This window comes from Cryptomeria japonica, chromosome 7 (assembly GCF_030272615.1).
Source record: "Cryptomeria japonica chromosome 7, Sugi_1.0, whole genome shotgun sequence".
Lineage (NCBI taxonomy): Eukaryota > Viridiplantae > Streptophyta > Pinopsida > Cupressales > Cupressaceae > Cryptomeria > Cryptomeria japonica.
Genome location: NC_081411.1, coordinates 631,170,060 through 631,191,452, shown reverse-complemented (window position 1 = coordinate 631,191,452; position 21,393 = coordinate 631,170,060). Strand labels below are relative to the sequence as shown.

Sequence of the window (21,393 nt, the reverse complement as noted above, 5' to 3'; positions counted from 1 at the left end):
AGCGAGGCTTTGAGCAACTGGAGTTTATCATCTTGGCTTAGAAAAGTGCCTTTCAAAACTAGTTTGAGTGTTATTGATAAATGAGGGGATGTTATTAATAAGTCTCAAAACTAGTACCTTAACAATTTTTTGATGGCTCTTATTTGTATAGCTTGGTAGATAAGGTGTTTGAATAGGTTGTTTGGAATAATTTTATTTATTTAAATAATTAGTTCAAAGCTGATTTTATTATAAGAAATGTGATCCACATACTTCTATTTTTTAAGGATTTGATTATTTCTAAGGTTTTAATAGGAAACACAAATATTACCTCTCTTGCTACATTATCCAAATTAACTATTGAGAATCCTAGTCTCCAACATGACTTTTAGTTATTTCATACTACTGATGTGAATCCTTAGGTAGGAAAATTAAATTTATTTTTATCCATAGATTATTATTGATCTAGTTTCTAAGATAATAATTATTAATAAAAGTGAGATAGGCCTGTACCATTATATATTTGCAAAGAGATAGTTGAGCACATGAGGAATGTATAAATAAAACAAAAACTCCCCACCATAGCACAACAAAAACATAGCAGTGTTAACAAAGATCCATCAACTAAACTAGAAAACCAGCAAATAAATAAAAATTAGAACTGCCAAAACATGAAAGAGCCACCTAGCATATACACAAAGTGATGGTCTACTACATTGGGGTACTCTTTTCTTGCCAATCTTAGCACAAACTAAGCACTTTATCAGAAAAGAAATTTTTTGCTAGAACTAAACATAGAGCCAAAGGAGACCAACACAGAATCATAGGTGGCCTTAATTTGCGAAGCCATGGGGCCAGGACCCATGGATAGATACTCTATGCACTTTCTTTTTTTCACCCCTTCTCTCTATCTCATCATGGATAGCCTGAAAGGAGGTATTTTACTTACTAGCCATACTCTTGCAAGAAAAGTTGACTTCTTCAATTTTATTTTAAGGGCCTCCTAGGATTTCTTGACCTCTTCGAACTAGAGCTTTCTCCCCACCATCTTGATCATTGATTTATATCTTCATTATTTTTGCCAACCATTCCTAACTACCCCATAATGTTCACAAGATCATTAGTAGATTTCCAAACAAAATCTTCATCCAAGTCATCTACTCATCTATTCACCCTAGCCTTGACCTCAGTTGTTGCCTCTAGATAATTTATCTTCTTGATGGCCACATTCATCTATCTGAAGATCCATTTAATAAACACTTCCTATCTTTGAATGCCATCATGTAGGTCCTTCACAAATTTAACTTGAACCAAAGTGGAGATCAGAGTTTTGGTTGTACTAGAGGAGGGATGGTTTAGGAGGGGAGGGTTAGGGTTACCATCCATATTAGAAGGGGCCCAATCTGACCCCAATTTTTTTGAGGGGTCTAAATCCTCCAAAGAAAGAGACTCAGAGCCAAAATCAACAAAAATATCATTAACTACATTCTATTGCATTTTAGGTAGATCTTCAATATCTTGATCCATTTTAGTGGCAACAATGACCTTAAACTTGACCATTATAGCAAGGTTTTTCCTAGTGGTCATTTTAGAACTCGAGTGAGACATTTCCCTAGAATTAGTAGGGGTAACAATGAGGTGAACATATAAATTATGATCATAGGAGATCTGATCTCAATAAAAGGGAGCTCACTAGAGGGGGATAAAGCTAGGTGGAAGTTGTACATTCTATGGATGAGAACTTGGTGGAGAGGGTGTTTACCCTTCTCAAGGGTTTTAGAAAAATACTAAGACAAAGAAGACATAATATGGAAAGGAAAGTTCATTCCTACCCCATGTCGAACCTAATTTAATATAGGGAAAACCTACAAATGGAAGCTCCTTTTCCTCTCATCCAATGTGAAGTACCTAATAATCAAAAGAGCCTCATGCTTATAGATTTCAGGGATATCCTCCCTATTGTATCCACTTTGAAGCCTAGAAACACCCTTACCCAGTTGAAAGAACCATTCAAAGTCATCCTTGTAATTCTCTTTAGGTTTTTGGAAAAAGACACACCATTAAGGGCTAGCCTTGTCACCTTCACAATAGTCTCCACTGAAACCATGAAAATAAAACTACCAATCTTCACATTTATGTTATTCCATGCCTTAAAAATGCATCAAAGAGCTTAGGATCATGGTCATTCATACGTTCAATATAGTTATCTAGATTTTCATTAACCACCTTATCCCAAAGCTCCCCATTATTCTTAAATTTGGAGCACTCGTCGGGCTCAATCTAAATCAAATCACTACCCATAATCATAAAATATAAAACTAGTTTGAGAAAGTGACACACATGGGGAATAAAATAATAGGTGGTACTATGAAAAATATTTCGGTCCCAATGCCTTAACAAACAAGGAAAGGAAAAGGCAAGAAAGGTAATTACCAAAAAGCCAATATTGGGATTATTCATCATTAATGGATGAGTCCTTCAAAATCATGACATGAGAATCTATCAATATTTCATGCAAGTGGATCTAAATTTTGAAATCATTAACATATGACCCCATCCCTGCCAATATGTCTACCACATAGTTGCATTCTTGTCTCATGTGGCAGAATCTAGCATCTCCCATAACAAAAAGGAAAATATGACACTTGGCAATGAGAGGTTTAGATTTCTAATCCAGTTTTCCCTGCCCTTTAAGCATCATGATGGTATATCTAGAATCACCTTCCCTAATGATGTGTTTAAGCCCCTTATCCTTGGTCGTGATTAACCCAAGATAAATAGTTGCCACTTCAACCATGCTTTAAGTTTGTATTCCTAAATTTTCCACATATGCAAGGATGAGGATACCAAAAAGTTTCTAAGATCATTTTCTATTGGGTTGTAAGTTATTAAAATATTGGCACTATCAATTTCTTTGTTGCATCTCCTCTTACTCTTTCTTTGAATACAATTATAGATTAGTTTTTGTTCTCTAAATATGACTTCTTTTTTAAACAAATTTAGGTTAAAATGTGATACTTAAATTGGTAAAATTATACCATCATTAAATGAGATGGGTCTCCAAGGAAAGTGGTGGAAACACTGCTGTTTTTGATAAAGATAAATGGGTTTTAAATGGACCCAAAACCAAAAGTTTTACAAAAGTTGGCCATCAGCCAAATAGATAGAAACCAACAACAAAACAAGGGAGCACCCCAGAACAAACATGAAAGCAAAAGAACTCAAATAAGAGAGTGCACCAACTCCTTGTTCTTCTGGATGGTAATCTTATTGATTTTCTCAAGTTCTTCCATAATGAATCTGGAGGTGCCCTTATTGTTGCTCCTACTTCTGAACCTGGAACTAGGGCATGTGGTTTTGTTGCCTCCAATAGCAATGTATTCACCTCCAAGATATTTCTCAAGTTCACTATGAATGGATCTATGCTCCGCAACCATGAAATTGATCTCTTCGATCCCCTCCACACTATTATTCATGGCCTCCTTGCTTATGTCAACCAGGTTATTGAGGTTTTTCTTTATCTCTGCCATAGACTGTTCCACCTTTTAAATTCTTTTTTCATGGTCACATTTCATAACCTCGACATCTTGGCAGAGCTTTTGAGTCATAATCACGAGCTTCTCAGATTTGCTAGGCTCTGACAAAGCTGTGAAGATATCTAATCTATCCTTAACCCCCACTTTGAGGGTATCAATTTCTCTCTCCACCCACTTCCAGCAACTCTCTTGGATTTTGGTTGCTTCCATCGCCAGGTTCATCAGAGTACCATTCTTTTGTAACCCACTATCTGCTTCTTTAGGCATGGTCCCCTTCTTTTCCTTTAGGATGTTAATAGGAATGTCTAGTTTAATTTCCTGATCCAAAGTCTTCAGACCATAGTCCTTAGTCGCAAGCTTCTTCTTTTTAGAAAGAGGCTCTACCTTAGAAATCAACTTGCCGGTAGATTTATATTTGTTGGCTGCCCATCTGGGGGGATTCTTACTACTAAATGTACCAGGGGCGACCATCATCTCACCTTCTTCCACTGGCTTATAATCAGGGTCATAAAAAGGAATGGCATCCCCACTATCCTCCAAATCCATTTCTAAGTCAGAGACTTCCTAAATATTAGTATGTTGGCCTTTCTCAAATAGAGAGGGTACAACTTCAAGGGTCTTAGCGTACTCCATGATGATCACAATAAGCCCTTCATGGAGAACATGATTATTTGGTTTCTCCATATGTTTTTCAAGACTATTCTCTAGAGAGGAGTCTAGATAGAAAGGAATTCAAATGATTTTACCATGCCTAAAATGGTTCAAAATTGTAAAATGATAGGAAAAGATACTAGCATGTTTGCCATCAAGTGTAATATACCTCATGATGAACTTGGCCATGTCCACCCAGTGGAAACACTGCTGTTGACTTAATAGCTGAGAAGGATTTAATTTTCTAAAGACCAATAGACCCAACATCATAAGGAAAATATATTAGAGAGTGAAGGAGTAGGTTTAGGTTAGGCACATAGCCAAATATCAACCAAAATGAACACCAATGTAGTAGATCCTCGAGAAGCGACATCCTCAATAATGATGACATTTATGACTTAAGTTTGGTACTCCCAAGTAATGTGAAATAATGAAAGATTAAGTTAGACTTGAAAAAATTTAAACAAGGTAAAGGATTGGAAACCTTTGAAAGTTTGAGAAGGAATAAAGAGCTAAATATAGAAGAGCTTGTGAAATTTCAAGTAGGTAAGAAAGTGAAACATAGAAATTGCTCCAGAAAGAGAATTATATCCCCAGAAGGATGGAGACCTCGTTTCAATTAATAGCCAAGAAAAGGGAAATGTCCTTTCTAGAAAGGATTACTAACAAATGGTTCAGCTCCATTATGAAGAGTGAGCATTCCTTGGTAGTATATGTAATCAAAGCGGTCCTAAGAGAGGACTTCATAACAACAAATCATAGATACTGAGTTAACACAAACATATTGTTAATGTCTCTGACTCTTGCTTTGGAAAAGTTTTTTGAGTAAGGAAATAGCAAGAAATTTGAGCAAGGCAATCTTCAAAGCCTAATTCTTGGGTGGAATGAAATATATATTGAGAAATTATGAGAACTTTTGGATATGCCTACCCAAGGACTATGAAAATAAAGATGAGGAAATTCAAAAATTGTCAATTATCCTGCTAGATGATGAAGCAGACTATCAGAATTATAAGGAGAAAGTAGTAAGGAATTTAATTTTACTAAATTGGACAAATGTGGTGATAAACCTAGAGTCGGACTGGTTAACAAATTTCATTAAGTAGGAGGATTTGGAGATGCAAGACCAAGAAAATGAAATGGAAACAGAGGACAATGATGAGATTGCAGAAATGACAGATGATACTGAAGATTAGGAAAATGGCAACGCCCTATTTTCAGTTTTTATGGCATAATAGAATGTAAAATAATAGACTTAATTAATTTACTTAATTAAGATTTAGCATATAGGCTGTCATGGAAGATAAATATATGATGAAAAAATACTATTAAGGTTGATGTTTAAGGAATGTATGAGTTGACAAGCTATTTTGTAAAATATATATAATTTTTAAGACAATAGATATTATAGTTATAACAACTTATAGTGAATTCTCAGAAGAAAAAGTCTATTTTGTCCATTTTGATGGGATGTATGAAGGTTGTAACTCTTTTCTCTTTCATAAGCAATGAAGGGGACTGACCCTAACTAGTAGTTTAATTATAAACAAAAAAACAGAAAAAAAAACTACAATCTAAACCAAATATTAATGTGGTCAACAAGTGGGCTCAACAAAAATGGAATCCTATAGGCCATCTAGAAATTTGAGCAATGTTATAGGACTTCCTTTACTTGATTATTTCTTATAGACCCTTTATATGGACCTTAGTTTATTCAAAAGGAATGATAATCCCTCAAGTAATGGGTTCCATGTTTTATCATAAAATATAAATATCAATAAGATACTTTTTAGTTATTCTTCCTAGTGTACTACTCAAAAACTCAGGAAAGGATATTCATACTAGAATTGGTAATTTTTTTGATATAGTTCTAGAAAGTGTAGGTAGTTACTGAATCTAGAGAAAAGAACTACTTTATGCTAGATAAATGTGTTATTAAGGAGATAGACAAGGTTCTTCACATAAGGATATCACTATCATCAAAATTGAGTGTTTACAAGTAGTAGATCATGTTTGTGGACTCACTTATGGTATACAATACTTGCCTCAAGATCAGTCATGCTATAGCTAGACACTTAAATATTAGGTATTTACAACCATATTTGAAGAAAAAGACACTTCCTTTTGTACAAAATATTTGGAAGGTCTCTAAAGAATGGTAACAAAAGGTTTGTCATGAGAGAAATATAATAAAAATTGGGAGTATTTGGGATATTTAAGTTATTTATATATCTTTGATGGTTATGCCAAGTTGCCTAGTTGAAATGAAGAGAGAAGGATAATGAAATTGATAGACAATCTTAGCCCTTTTCTCCTTTTTACCTCAGATGAACACTATGAAAATTAAAAGTAATTTCAAGAAACTAACTTATTGTAAGCTTAAATGAAACACCTTGTTCACTACTCCATTAAATGTTTTAATTTCAAATCACCTTGATTTAGATGGTATTTTGTGATTCTTAGGTAACTTATTCCTTTAGTAACTTATATTCAAGCCATCATGCTAGGGTGTTGATGGCTCACTAATTATTTCCAATCCTCTAACTAGTCTATTATTTCTTCTAGATATTAGTTAGACATTCTTTTTTGACCTATCTTTCTTGCTATTTATTAAATTTTAAGACCCTTAAAAAAATATTTTAGACTTAATGAAAAACAAGCTAAAAATTAAAAATTAAAGAAGATAAAGATGAAATAATTAAAAGTTCAATCCTAAAAGAAAACATCATCACTACTAATGAAAAAGCTAAAGACTAATATAATCGAAAAAAACAAAATTATTTCAAGAGACAATGTAATAAACTCAACAAATATTATTTCGAGAGAATGTGCAAGATTTAAGTAAACAAATTTGAAAAATAAAACTTGAGTACTAATTTAGATATGTGTTAGTGGAAACGAATGAAAACAATAGGTTCTTCATTTTTCACCACTGGAAAAAGGTTTGTTCATGTTCAATTACTATCATACCCTTTAGTCTTGCCTTGCCTTGACTTGATAACATTAGCATGCAACGAGTCGTCCTCCTAACCTCATGTTCACTGTTTTATTACATTTCTTTGAGACCAAAATCGATAGCATCGTCCTTCCTTGGCAATGTTTTTCATCATTGGAATCTTGCTCCTCTCCACATCCCTTCCTGTGCGAGCCAACACAACATTTATCTTTGACGAGTTCAATGGCTCGGCCCTGGCTTTCTATGGGAATGCTTCAATACAGTCCAAATTCATCTCCCTCACGAGTGAATCCCCCTCGCTGTTTGGCCGTGCTCTATATGCATACCCAGTCCGCATGAGAGATTCTCTCTCTTTCAGCACGACTTTCGTGTTCAACATGGTTCCTTCGGCTTCAAATCCTTCACTAAGTGGGCACGGCCTGGCGTTTATCATAACCCCACACAAGTCTCCGGTGGGAGCTTTAGCAGGTCAATACCTCGGTCTGTTCAATATTTCCACCATCGGGAAGGCCTATAACCATCTCTTCGCAGTGGAATTTGACACAGGCAAAAGCGAAGAATTTCAAGATATCAACAACAACCACGTTGGGGTAGATCTCAACGATCTTACTTCTGTAGAGTCTAAGGCTGCCGGTTACTGGACTGGCGATCAATTCGAACAACTAACTCTGAACAATGGACAGAGCATTCAGGCTTGGATTGATTACAGCCATCCTCAGAAACAGCTGAATGTTACAATAACACAAGCTGGTTCGCTTCGTCCACAGAAACCTCTGCTGTCTCTGAAAAACACGAGTCTGTGGGATATTCTGGAAGAAGAAATGTACGTTGGTTTCTCAGGAGCTACCGGAACCATGTTTGAAAAGCATTACATACTCGCCTGGAGCTTCAGTACCATCGGCGCGGCACCGGTCTTAAATATATCAAATCTTCCATCTTCCTTACTACCCAACAAGTCCAAGTCATGGCTAAGACCCGCCATAGTTGTAGCTTTGGTTGTTCCTGTCTTCTTCTGTGTTGCAGCAGCGGTTATTTGTATAAGGCTGAAAAGAAACATGTATAAAGATGATATTGAAGAATGGGAAATGGAGTATTGGCCTCACAGATTTAGCTACAAGGACTTGTATATTGCAACCAAGGGCTTCCGAGACGACCAAATTTTAGGTTCTGGAGGCTTTGGCCGGATCTACAAAGGAGTTTTAGCTTCAAATGGGCTTGAAGTTGCCATCAAATTCATTCTTAGACACAGCACTGAAGGCATGAAGGAATTCGTAGCTGAGATTTCAAGTCTTGGTCGTTTGCAGCACCGGAATCTTGTGCAAATCAGAGGGTATTGCAGGCGGGGAACACATTTATTCATAGTTTATGACTACATGCCAAATGGAAGCCTAGATAAGATGATATTTGGGAAGCCAAAGAAATTACTTGGGTGGCCACAAAGGCACAGAATTCTGAGGGACGTGGCGGCAGGATTGCTGTATCTTCACGAGGAGTGCGAGCAGACGGTCCTGCACAGAGACATTAAATCGAGCAATGTTCTTTTGGATTCGGAGCTTCGGGGAAAGCTAGGGGATTTCGGGCTTGCTCGTTTGTATGAGCGTAATGAAAATCCACAAACTAGCCGTGTTGTAGGAACCATTGGCTACATAGCCCCCGAATTGATACGTACAGGAAAGGCCACTCCCGGAAATGATGTATTCAGCTTCGGTATCTTTATGTTGGAGGTTGCATGCGGAAGGAGACCTGTTGATCCTTCTCGTGGGGATTCACAAGAAATTTTGGTCCAGTGGGTGCGCGAGCTCTATGCCAACGATAAAGTGATCGATGCAACTGATTCCAATCTTGATGGTGAGTTTGCTGGAGAGGAGTTGGAGAAGGTGCTTAAGTTAGGACTGCTATGCTGTAATACCAATGCAGAGGCGAGAATCTCCATTAGACAAGTTGTCCGAATACTTGAAGGCGAGGATTCTATTACTGAGTTTTTTCCATTTCCAATTTCCTTTGGAATGGATAATTGTTTGAATGAAAGTGATAGTCTTACAGCTTCTTGTACTTGGCCCTCCAGTTCTTTCTAGGAAAAAATGATTCAGATTAAGCACGGAGGGCATGTACCATATCTCACTCATGGCCTAGTCCTCCGTTGGTGTGCTTAGTCCCCTAGATATTTCTGCTCTGTAATGCCGTGTTTGGTTTCTCTCGCTTGACAAATTCGTGGTCATTATTCATCGATTACCGAATTCAGAATCATGTGGCATATTCGCTTCACTATAATACAAATAGCTTTCAGTATCTTCAAATTATAATGAATACGCAACTAAGTTTGTTTTTTATATGTGACAATTTACTAAATGGATCATAATTCACAATGGTTGTAATTAAACTCTTACGATCGGTCTAAGGAGTTTGAAATTTCTTGGTTCCTTTATGAGAGGATATTATACTTTGTAAGGATATAGTTTTGTTGTAAGCTTGCTAATTCAATTCTTTAATATGATAAGAACATGTTTTGGCACTATTCAATATTTGTATTTGCAATCTTTTGAAGTCTTAACAAATAGAATTACAAATATAAAAATATCATTTCATTCTTTTCTCATTAAAGAAAACAAAATTTAGTAAATTAATAGTGATTAAAAACAAATTATAGTATATAAAAGAGGAAGAAGGTCTAGATCAAACAAACATATAACAAATCTAGGGTTTCATATGTGTTCTATCGTAGATGTTTTTAGATTCTTTCTATCTTCCAAAATATTAGAATCTAAATTTGTCTAATAAGAATATCCTATGATGTCTTAGATCTATAAAATGATCCTTTTCTAGTTAGGGTTATTCTTTAAATATTTTAATCTAATGAAGAAGTTGATACAATCTAAACTTTTCAAAACTAACGGAGATGTTTTCTATCACTTGTCAAGTTTGTGGTCATTATTTATTGATTGCCAATTTCCAAGTCATGTGGCATGTTCACTTCACTCTAGTACACATAGATTTTAGTTTCTTCAAATGGATCATAACTCACTATAGTTGTATTTAAACACTAACAATAGGTTTAAGGAGTTGAAATTCTTGGTTTTGTCCATAGGAGGCGATTATATTATCTTTTGGATATTGTGATGTTTTGATTGATTAAAGTGGCTGAGGGATCAAACCCTTAAAATAACAGGGAGGAACTCGTAAGCAATGAGACCACCAACACCAAAAAAGAGGAACACCTTTTTTGAAAGAGAGGTTTGACTAGAGCACCCAACCAAAACACCAAAAAAGAGAAGACCCTTTTATGAAAGAAAGGCATTTTATCGGAAGCTCACACCCATGTGAACAAGGGCCTTGACCCTACAAACCCTCACATAATTAGGATAAAGTGGTTATGGAAGGAACCCCACACCATAAACCAAACAGAAACGGTTGCATTAGAGACAAACCAACCAAGGAGACAAAAACCTAATAGTGGGTTTTGAAAGGAACCTATAACCTTTTGCTTGAAGGACCACCTTTCCCAAAGACATTCTTACACAAGGAAGGAGACCACAAAAATCTCAAAAAATAATTGGTTTTGGAAGGACCTAGAAACCTTGTGAAAAAAATAACTAGCTAACATTAGTGGTTGAAACAAACTAAAGGGAAAATAACCAGCTATCATTAGTAGCTAAAAATAAACTATGGGAAAATAACTACCTAACAATGATAGCTTAAACAAAAAGATCCACCTCCATAGGACCTATAGGACTACAATCTGCCTTAGAAACCACCTTCATAAGATCATAAGCTAGATTCACATCACAAACAAACACAATAGTACCCACCATAGTAGGATCAATAGTAGTGAAGACCATATGACAAGTCACCGCATGATCTATCTCAATAGGACCAATAGTGCAAGGTTCACAAGGACCAACACAAAGGAAAGAGATGCCATCAAAAGGTCGACTACAATAAAGTACACGATAGAAGGCAGAAATTGAACAAGGAAGAAAAATTCAAGGCCCATCACCACCCAAACAACTAGGGTGACATCCACAAAGGGAGGAAGTAGGTGCCACCTAGGCATTAAGGCGCTAAAGAAAGAGAAGCCCCAAACCCTCATCCAAAATAGAAAAGCCCCGAAATGGCTAACCAAACTTGCAAGAAATGAATCCAAGAAGAGAATAGGCAAGACAGGAAGAAGAAATCCTACCAACATCAAGGGTAGCAACCAAGTAAGCTCGTGAGAACCAAACCTTAGGCCCAAAATCCCAACTACCATGAAAAGGGCACACCTTTGTAGTAGCTACAAGTCACATTAACAACCGAGCCAATCTTGTGCCAAACCATAGAGACCAAATGCATCTAAGTTTCAAGCCAAGCCCCTAAACACTAACCTTACTACAAATAGAACCCTACAGAGATGAAAGGGCATCATCAAGAAGAGGGGCCAACAAGACCTAGAACTCACCAAGGAGGAAAACAATGACTCACTGCAACCCCTGACCAGGGCACACCACCAATAGAACCCCTGCACAAAAGGAGGCTCTAAAAGAAGAAGGGTGCAAGTTTCACCACCAAAACCCCACACAAAGCAAGGGTCAAACATAAAGCTCATCACCATCCTCGTCTCCATCTCCATCTTCCCCATTAGCATCTTCTACAACCTAAGCCCCTCTCAAAACCCTAGTGCTACTTCTTCCAATCTCACTCTTCATTTTCTTTTGGATATTGTGATGTTAATGTTATTTGAATTTTTTTATATTTTTAAGGTCTATGATTATATTTAATTTTTATTAATAATTTTTTAACTTAATCTAGTTAGTCAGATTTGTTAAGTTGGGTGATCAATACTTTGATTTAAAAAGGTTTGATTGATATTTAAAATAAATTGTTTAATTTTTTATTTTATTTTTCACTTTTTATTATTCTCTTTATCAATCATTTCATGGCATGTTATATTAAAATATATATGTCAATTTGTAATATATTCATAGAAAAATCAATTGATTAAGATTTGTAAGAATATAGGTTCACTATAAACTTGTTAATTCAATTCTTTATCTATTATAAAAATATATCTATTATAATTTCTTATATCTTGACCAAAACATCATGAGACATGCCTTGGCATTGTTTATTAAGTGCAACGGTTTGAAGCCCCCTTATTCATTCAATAAAGGCAATAAAATTTTGTAAACTAAAATTAATTTAAAACAAACTCTATTTTATTAAAGGGGAAGAAAAGATCAATAAACACACAAAAAACCTAGGGTTTCATGTGTTTCTAAATTAGTCATTGTTAGATTAATTTTATCCTCTAAAATATTCAACTTTGGATTTGTCTAACAAGATTATCATATGTCTTAGATCTCCTAAACGATCCTTTTCCAATTAGGGCTATACTTTAAAGAGGTCATCCTAGTGCATAACTTGACACAACTCAAACTTTAGAAAGATAATAATGACTCATGAAAGGGACAAAAGTATTTGAGTTTTTTTATTTTAAAACTTTTTTTAATCAAGATTACACTGCAAACCTAATTTAGATTTGGTCTACACTTGTGTATTCAATACTAAAATGGAAAATGATTTTTTTGAGAAATTAAGTTAAATCTAGATAGGTAACATGATGGATTTAAAAAGAGAAGCGAAATTATGTATAATTTAAACAATATTTTGTATATAATTTTGTAAAATTATAATAACATTTATATGGTTTTGTAAAATTATAATAACATTTACAAATGTTATTGCACAATTAAATTCATAACCTCTATTATTGACTATATTACATTGAAATTACATTTCATATAACCACCATTGAAGTTTATTCTCAACTAAATGATAAATTTAACAATTGTTAATTTTTTTTTTAATAACAATTACCTATTGTAAAATGGTGATTTAAATACGTAATCTTATATACGTTTTCACGGTCTATACGTAATCTCTTCTTGTGTGATGAGAGTGCAGCCAAGATTGAAATACTTGTCGTTTTAACCTGGAATGAAGTAAGGACCACTCACCCGGAATTCTAAGCATCCTTGTTTTCTAGACAACCGACCTCTGCAACGCGGTTTACAAAGCTGGAGCATCGACTGGAAACACCAATACAATTTAAAGTCGATTATCATGTGGGTGGGATGGATTCTGGTCCTCGTATTCTTCCTTGTCCTTGCCGTTGCAGAAAGCCATACAAGCTTTACGTTTAATCTATTCAATTCCTCAACCCTCGACTTATTCGGAAATGCTTTGGTGCATTCAAATGTCGTCTCCCTCACCAGTCAATCACAGTACCTCTTCGGTCGTGCTTTATACCCTCTACCTGTGAGAATGAAAAATACAGCATTTCGTTGATTCAGCACCACATTTGTGTTCAGCATGGTACCTTATTCTTCAGAGCATTCACGAAGCGGCCATGGATTGGCTTTTATGATGACCCCTCACAAGTCCCCTGTCGGGGTTTTACCAACTGAGTTTCTGGGTTTGCTTAATCTTTCGAGCAACGGACAACCCTACAATCATCTGTTTGCTGTCGAGTTTGACACAATCAAGACCGAGGAATTCCAAGACATCAACGACAATCATGTGGGTGTGGATATCAACGAACTCACCTCTAAGGAGTCCAAGCCTGCTGGTTATTGGATTAACAAAAGAGAGTTCCAAGATTTGGATCTCAACAGTGGACAGAATATTCAAGCTTGGATTGATTATGATCATCTTGAACGGGAACTCAATGTCACTATTTTGTTATACCACAAGTTCAAGGCAGCGAGCTTGTCCCCTCAACTGTTGACTGTATATATTTAGAAGTACAAGTGCAGATGAAGATCATTTCATCTTCATCTTAATCTGATAAATCCTCGCCTGTAATTTAATATACAATTTTATTTTTCTACAAATTTGGTGATATTTCGTGCATTCTAAGTATCTACATATTAGATCAGATTGTTGGTGATTTTTTTCTTGTCAAGTCATAATCGACTTAAGTGCAAATAGCTATTGTTTTGGGTTTGGAGTAGTTATGACAAATGTGGGATTCATTATGTACACAAAAGTCAAAAAGTGGTCATTTTGAGTTGGTATCACATACATATTCTCCATTACTTTATTAACCATTCAGTTTGACAACCACAAAATTTGCATAATTGATCTAATAGTTAAGCACAAATGTCCCAATAATTGTGTGCTATTATTACCAATAAAATTGCATAATTGGTTTAATTACTAACTTATTTTCTAGTTATTGGAATGTACCAATGAATGACTATTAGCACAATAAAATTATTTTTAGTAGGATTTTAATTAACAAAATCCAATGAATGGTAATTGGAAAATGGATGGTAACTAGACCCCTTCCTTTGTCAATTGAAAGAATAAAAAATATCATTATGTATTTTGGAATTTCTACTTCCTATATTAACATAATACACTAGCAAATGGTCAATAGAAACAAATGTTTCTACTTCTATCATTAAATTGTGAGCATTTATAATTTTTTGTAAAGTCATTTCATTTAGTCTACAAGAGACAAAGCTATAAATATTTTTGTCCATTATCTATTTGAGAACACTTCAAGCCAAAAACACTAATTTTAAAATGAATTAGTATTACAATCCACCATTATATAAATAGAGTTTGTTCTGTTGTGGTATTTGTCTTATTGCATCAATTAACCTACATAATCATTATAGATTTTTATGTCTCTTCAACTTTCAACAATCAAATACAAAAATCATACAAATTTATATATAAATAATATATATTTTTATAAATAATGATACAAACTACACCAATATGCTTAAAAATTCATTGCATGCCTCTCCCTAAATGTGGTGTCTTTTATTCAAGACATTGAAACTACATGGGAAAGTTATAAGAATCAAAGAGATAAGATATATCTATGACATTTTCTTGAAGTATTGCACATATAAATGTTCTAGAGATAATATATCATTTGTTTCTAATTTTCCCTATTTTGTAAACCATAAATTTTCTTATAGAAAATATTTAAGTAACTGTTCTTTACAAAATCTTTTATTCCAAAGGCTTTTATAAATTAAGACATATTTTCATGTATCCACTAATATATTTGTATATTACATATATGATTTTTTTCAATATAGGAACACTTATTGTTGTAGACGTATAAATCTGACCACTTTCCTAAATAAATATTTAATATTTATTTTAACCCCATTCATCCTATTAATTAAATTCTATTTAATTAATTTCTTCATTTTCATCTATTTGATTAAAAAAGTTGCTCAATTTATTTAATTAAATTCACCTAAACCTTTTCCAGCCTTTCATTAAAATAAACTTTATTTAATTAATTCCCCTTTCTCCCTTTTTAATTAAATTTACATTTAATTAAATTGACCCTTGCAAAAATATAAATCTAATTTATTTATGAAGTCCCCCCAATTGTATTTATGCAGGTTGCATCTATTTTGGTTGAAATAAAGTAATTTAATTTTAGTTAAAATCCTCATCCATCCACTTGCATTTTCCTACATCTCCCACTTGTCTCCTAAAGCCCTTCTAGATTCTTCTAATCACTTCCAATTTAGCCTAATTCATCTCCTAATTATTGCCACATTCCTAAGCAAAGCGAAGTCACTTCTCAAAGACTCCGAAGTCTTTGAAATGCTTTAAAGGCTTTATCTCTTCAACAATTTAATCCTCAATGTCTTCCTAACCATTAATGGTTAACTCAACCTTCTTGCATGGTTAGAGACTTTCTCTCTAACTTAACCTTCATCTAACCGAAGGGTCTCATCAAGCATTCATGACTTTAACCTTGGTTATCCTATTAACCCTTGCACAAGAGTTTACCCCTTCGATAAAAGCTTTATCCATTGGATAACCCTAACCTAGCCTTAACCCTTACCTCCTAGGGCAACCTTCATGTCTTCTTAAGCATTTAATGCTTCTTACATCTCCTCTCAAGAAACCTCTTGTTGACACTTGTCACTATTTCATTGGCGAGAATTGTAAACATTGATTGATTAACTTTTGATCATGGCCCTTGTTAACATTATTCAATCTTGACCATCCATTTCCCTATTTTCCCTATAAATAGAGCTCTCATTCCTCATATTCATAATCTCCAAGTTTTCATGCATCTACAGTAGACCCTAAAGTACTAAACATTTTGTCTCTCTTCATTAAATCATCATAATACCATTTAGAAACATTTTAATATATCATAGAATATTTATGCTAGGATAGTATATCATTTGCTAGGATAATTTGCTAATATTTTATCATATAATCATCTTTATGCTAGCTTAATCATCATAGTTTCAATATCATACATCTTAGAATGCATTCATGCATATAAATTAAACATCACTCATTCTTGGAGTTGTCATTCCTAAGTCACTTTGCTTAGTGATATGAGAGAAAAAATAGTGACTTTAGGGATCCTATGAGATAGAGAACAATGGGACACCCCCTGGGAAGTTGAATTGATTGAATCAGTTCATATACTTGCACCAAGAGTTTCATTGGTGTGTGGGTATTCTGGATTTGAGTTATTCATTATTGTCACCACATTTTCCCACATGCATTTCTAGCATTCACCGTGGGGCTCATCTCGATAAATAACATCATTTTCTATGTAGGACAAGGATTACAGGCAAGCTGGAATACCCTTTTAGTGCATCCAAAGTATACTTTAGTAAATCTGTGGCAAATAGTAGCACCTTCATCACACTGTTTAGTGCATAGGAGACTCCTTGTAGCACTTTGGAGCTTACTTTTAGTGCATCACACTTTTTGTTTCTTTCTTGAGCATCAAGGTATCAACATAGTGCATTAAGAAATTAGAGTAGCACGTAGGAGTCATACTTTAGCGCTTTTGTACCTTTCTATAGCGCATCTATGCAAAAGTTTAGCACGTGACTCAAGTAGAGAGAAGGGATAATTTGTAACAGACTTATAAAATTAGGCTTGTGTAAGCCTACCTAAGACCTTAATTGTTTTCACAAACTTTCTTTTATTGCAGGTAACTAATCATTTCTTGCAGATTGGAGGAGTTAGATTTAGAAAGTTGATTGTTCTTTTTTCTTATCTTTTTCAAGTTAGTTTAAAAGAATTCATTTCTCGTTGGTTAAAAAAAACCTCATCATTTATTTAGTGCTTAAAAAAAGACCACACTTTTAATTTTTGCAAAAGGTTAAGAAGAACTACAAACAAACCTTTATTTTTGCAAAGTTAAAAAGAACCTCATCATTTCTTTAGTGCTTAAAACAAGATCTTACTTTTTTTTTTTGGCAAAAGGTTAAAAAGAAATACAAACAAACAAACAAACCTTTATTTTGTAAATTTAAAAAAGGACCTCACTTTAATTTTGATGCAAAATAAAAAGAACTTCATTGACGATTGGTTGCACGATTTTCATTTTGTTGACCATGTTTATTTTCCAAAGTTTTGAAACACACATTTTTGCTATGAAAGGCTAAAAAGAACACCATGCTTGTTGGAGCAACATCTCCAAATAGATCTTAGCAAATCATTGTCTTGAAAGTTAAAAACAAAATAGTTTGCTTTGTCTCAAAAGTGGAAGGTATATGCTCTCCCCTTAATTGGGTGACCAAAAAGCCAAGCACTCTTATGCTTTATTTTACTTCAAGCACTTAAATCCTTTAGAAGGCCTGCCCTCTTGAGTTTCCCTTAGGGCATCATTAATGGCTAGTGAGAGGGGAATGACCTAAGTGGGAAATGGCTTTATCGCCAAGTGTTCTAATCCACTATAATCAAATGTGGAGGCTGACGAAAGTCCCCTTCAATAGTTTTTCTCAGTGATTAGTCTTCCCCCAATATATTTAAGATATGTAAAGCCTTTGTTTTAAAGGTTGGGAAGCCTCCCAAGGGATTTTATGACTAAAGACCAAACAAAAGTCTGATTAAAAACCTTAGCATTAGAAACTTTGAACCGAGTTAATCGCCAAACATTGGCAATATCATAGTGCAAGGGTGGGGAAGAATCCATCCCCAAGATCACTCACCATATATCTCCCAAGATAACTACTCAACTATGAAGCAATTCACTTTGGGTTAATTTCTAGCAAAAAGCAAAAAAATGGGTGCCCCCTAGAGGATGACAAGGTTGTTTGAGCCGACGTCATATCAAGACTAGTGTGGTATGATATTGTTGATGACCTTTGAATAAAGAGTCTACTTGATCTATCTTTTTGTTATCCAAACCAGTGAAAATATCCTCAAAAGAACATACACTACTTGTTTAGAATAGACAAAATGGTTATCTCTTCTATATGTCGTTGTTTCAAGTCATTTTCAGAAAATCATCCATCAAATCACAAGTGTTATTTTTCAACATCACATCAAAAGCATCAAACAAATAAATTAGGATAATTAGCACATAGGAGCAACAACCTAGCATGTTGCAAACATTCAATAGCGCATTTGTACCAAAACTTAGAGCTTTCATCACTCAACCTAGTACATAATTAGTATCATATTAGTTAAATTTCAGGTAACACTTATCCATATCACTATAGCGCATTCAAGCACCAACCTAGCACATTCAAGACATATTATAGCGCTTTCATATAAAAATTAGCACGTAACCAGGACATATTAGAGCATAACCCATCTAGCCAATTCATTATCAAACAGTCTGAAGTAGCATGTGGGAAAGGTAGGATGGCACATAGTGAACATTCTATAGCACTTCAAGAACTATCTTTAACCCATTGGGTCTCTGTCTTAGCACATGATCAAAATTAGGGAAAAATAAAGAGAAAATCAATCACTTTGGGAAATATTTATCAATAGTTTCAAATACCCTATTGGGTCCTTTAGCAAATACAGTGAACAATACTTCAAAAGAGATCATCAGTGAGAAAATTTCCAAATCCAACAAGGCACTCTTAGAATGAGTTTTTCAAAATATTAACTAGCTTGAGATTAGATTTCATCCAAAAAATTAAGGAGTATTAGAATAGTGATCAAAGTTTTACCTTTTAGAGGATCCTATCAAAACAAATACCTAGTTTTCTCCTTAAGTTGTCAAATCAAGTTTCCATATCGGGAGACTTTATCCATATCATTTGACACACTTTGTTGTCGAGGCGAATCAAACAAAACCTCTACTTGATAAAGTAAACTTGAGTTTTCAAACAAAGTATCCAACATCTAACATCAGCATCAATATTAACCTTTGATCATTTGTGTATGACCATTCCTCATATTTTGAGAACAAGTATTCATCAAAAGACTAATTTGAAGAAGAGACAACCTAGTTCTAAGACACTTGTGAAAAGTAATAAATTTCTCTATATCAATCATCAAGTCTTTGCATCACATTGCACATTCTTGCATCATATGTTATTGTATATCAAAGGAAAAACAAACAAATTTGACAAAGAACCTTTGAGAAGTAGGGCTTACATTCAGAAAGAGGCATTCAACCAACGCCTGAATCATGGAGGAAGGATTGACCTCGCTTTGTTCCCAAAATTCCTTATCACTTATAATGAAGATTGACCAAATCCACCGACTCCAGCAAGAACTCCAATCAAAGAAGAAGAATTCATCACGGTAGAAGTATATTAATGCCCATTGTCACTAGATCTCAGAGAAGCAAACAGAAGGAATCACAACCAGAATCAAGTATGGGTCATAGATTGTCCAATCCTTTGATGAATATGCAAATATGGGAGAGAAAAAGATCACCGAAGAACTTATCCAAGAATGTTAAGAAAACCCAGCTTTCCAAAAACATGTAGAAAGACTTATAGAAGCAGACAAGGAAAAATATCTACTCATGCTAACTAGCAAAGGAGTCAATATTCCTAAAGACTTTGATACAAAAAACTTGAGGAATATAGATGAGATAATTTCAAGAACAATGAAGAGAAGAAGAGACACATGATCCAGAAAACATACACAACCAAGATCAAACCCACAAACTAGACAACACCAACAAACAAGAACATGCCTGCAATTGGGACAACCTTAATGAAGGAGGGGAAGGTCTCCCTCAGAGAACAAATGCGCCCATGGCTGCACTTGCACAACAACTCCAAACATTGCAAAGACAATTGCAGGACATGCAACAAGGAACTACACTATGATACTCCTTGGATGAAATCTGTCGTTATCCTTTTGATAGGAGATTGACCATGGTACCTTTTCCCCCAAATTTAAATATAACAAAGTATGACAAATACGATGGTAAAAGTGATTCATGTCATCATGTTCAGGAATTTTGTACCATGAGCCTAGAGTTTGCTCACAATGACACTTAATGAGATTATTCCCAAGAAGTTTGGGAGGGAAAACAATGGAGTGGTTGTCTAAACTTACACCCCCATTAGATTATTTGATGAGTTGGTAAACAAATTCATAACACAATACTCTTATAACATTTAACACACAATCACCATGTTGGATGTGTGTAACACAAAACAAAAGAGCAATGAAACATTCATGGTGTTTCTACAATAGTGGAGGCGCATGGTTTTGTGATATCCTCGAGACGTGCCTGAAAAGGAAAAGATGGAAATCTTCACCAAGAATCTAAATAGTGAGATGAGTTATCAACTCAAACTCCAATGCATACCATCTTTTTCCAAAGTGATAAAAAATAGAATCCAAGTAGTGCAAGTGTGCATCAAGAGAGGAACATTGAAGTTCTTTAAAGAGGGTGTTAATTTGTCAAACACTAACACCTTTAACAATCAAAACAATAACAACACTTTGGAAAAATCTAGATTTTGGAGAAGGAACAAAAACATTGTTAATGATGGTGTAATTGATGCGAACAATGTGAAGTCTAAACAGCTAGTGTTGACTTTATCAAGAAACCCACCATCCCATAATGATAAAAAAAGTGCTAATCAAGGCACTAACACTTATCTATGAAATCCCAATCAAGGAGCTTCAACATCAAACACCAACAAAAATCATCAAGGCAATAACACTAACCAATGCAACAACATTAACCAGGGGAACAACAGAAACTAGAGAGGCAACACCAATACTTTTGTATATTGAAGCATCTACACGCCATTAGTACAAACCTTAGAATAAGTGTTTTGAGAACTCTTGGTGAATAAGATCATCACATTGCCAGCCACAAGCAACTTTGAACCCCAAGTCAAACTACCTTGGTCGAATGACTCACATTATTATGATTTTTATCAGAACAAAGGACATAACACAAATGATTGCATGAGGCTAAAGAACATAGTTCAAGACATCATCGATAGGGGTGATTTAATAGTAGAGGGTCACAAAATGAATGGTGACTATGAAGCCTTAAAAAATCCT

The 21,393-nt window shown here is 34.7% G+C and overlaps 2 protein-coding genes across 2 annotated transcripts; both read left to right on the top strand.

Moving 5' to 3' along the window:
* Window positions 1-7,182: 7,182 nt before the first annotated feature.
* Window positions 7,183-9,430, top strand: LOC131032600 (L-type lectin-domain containing receptor kinase SIT2). Its single transcript, XM_057963615.2, has one exon. The coding sequence runs from the start codon at window positions 7,263-7,265 to the stop codon at window positions 9,195-9,197; it is 1,935 nt and encodes a 644-aa protein (XP_057819598.2). The 5' UTR covers window positions 7,183-7,262; the 3' UTR covers window positions 9,198-9,430.
* Window positions 9,431-13,470: 4,040 nt separating this feature from the next.
* LOC131032612 (L-type lectin-domain containing receptor kinase IV.1-like) lies at window positions 13,471-13,899 on the top strand. Its single transcript, XM_057963629.1, has one exon. The coding sequence runs from the start codon at window positions 13,471-13,473 to the stop codon at window positions 13,897-13,899; it is 429 nt and encodes a 142-aa protein (XP_057819612.1).
* Window positions 13,900-21,393: the final 7,494 nt, after the last annotated feature.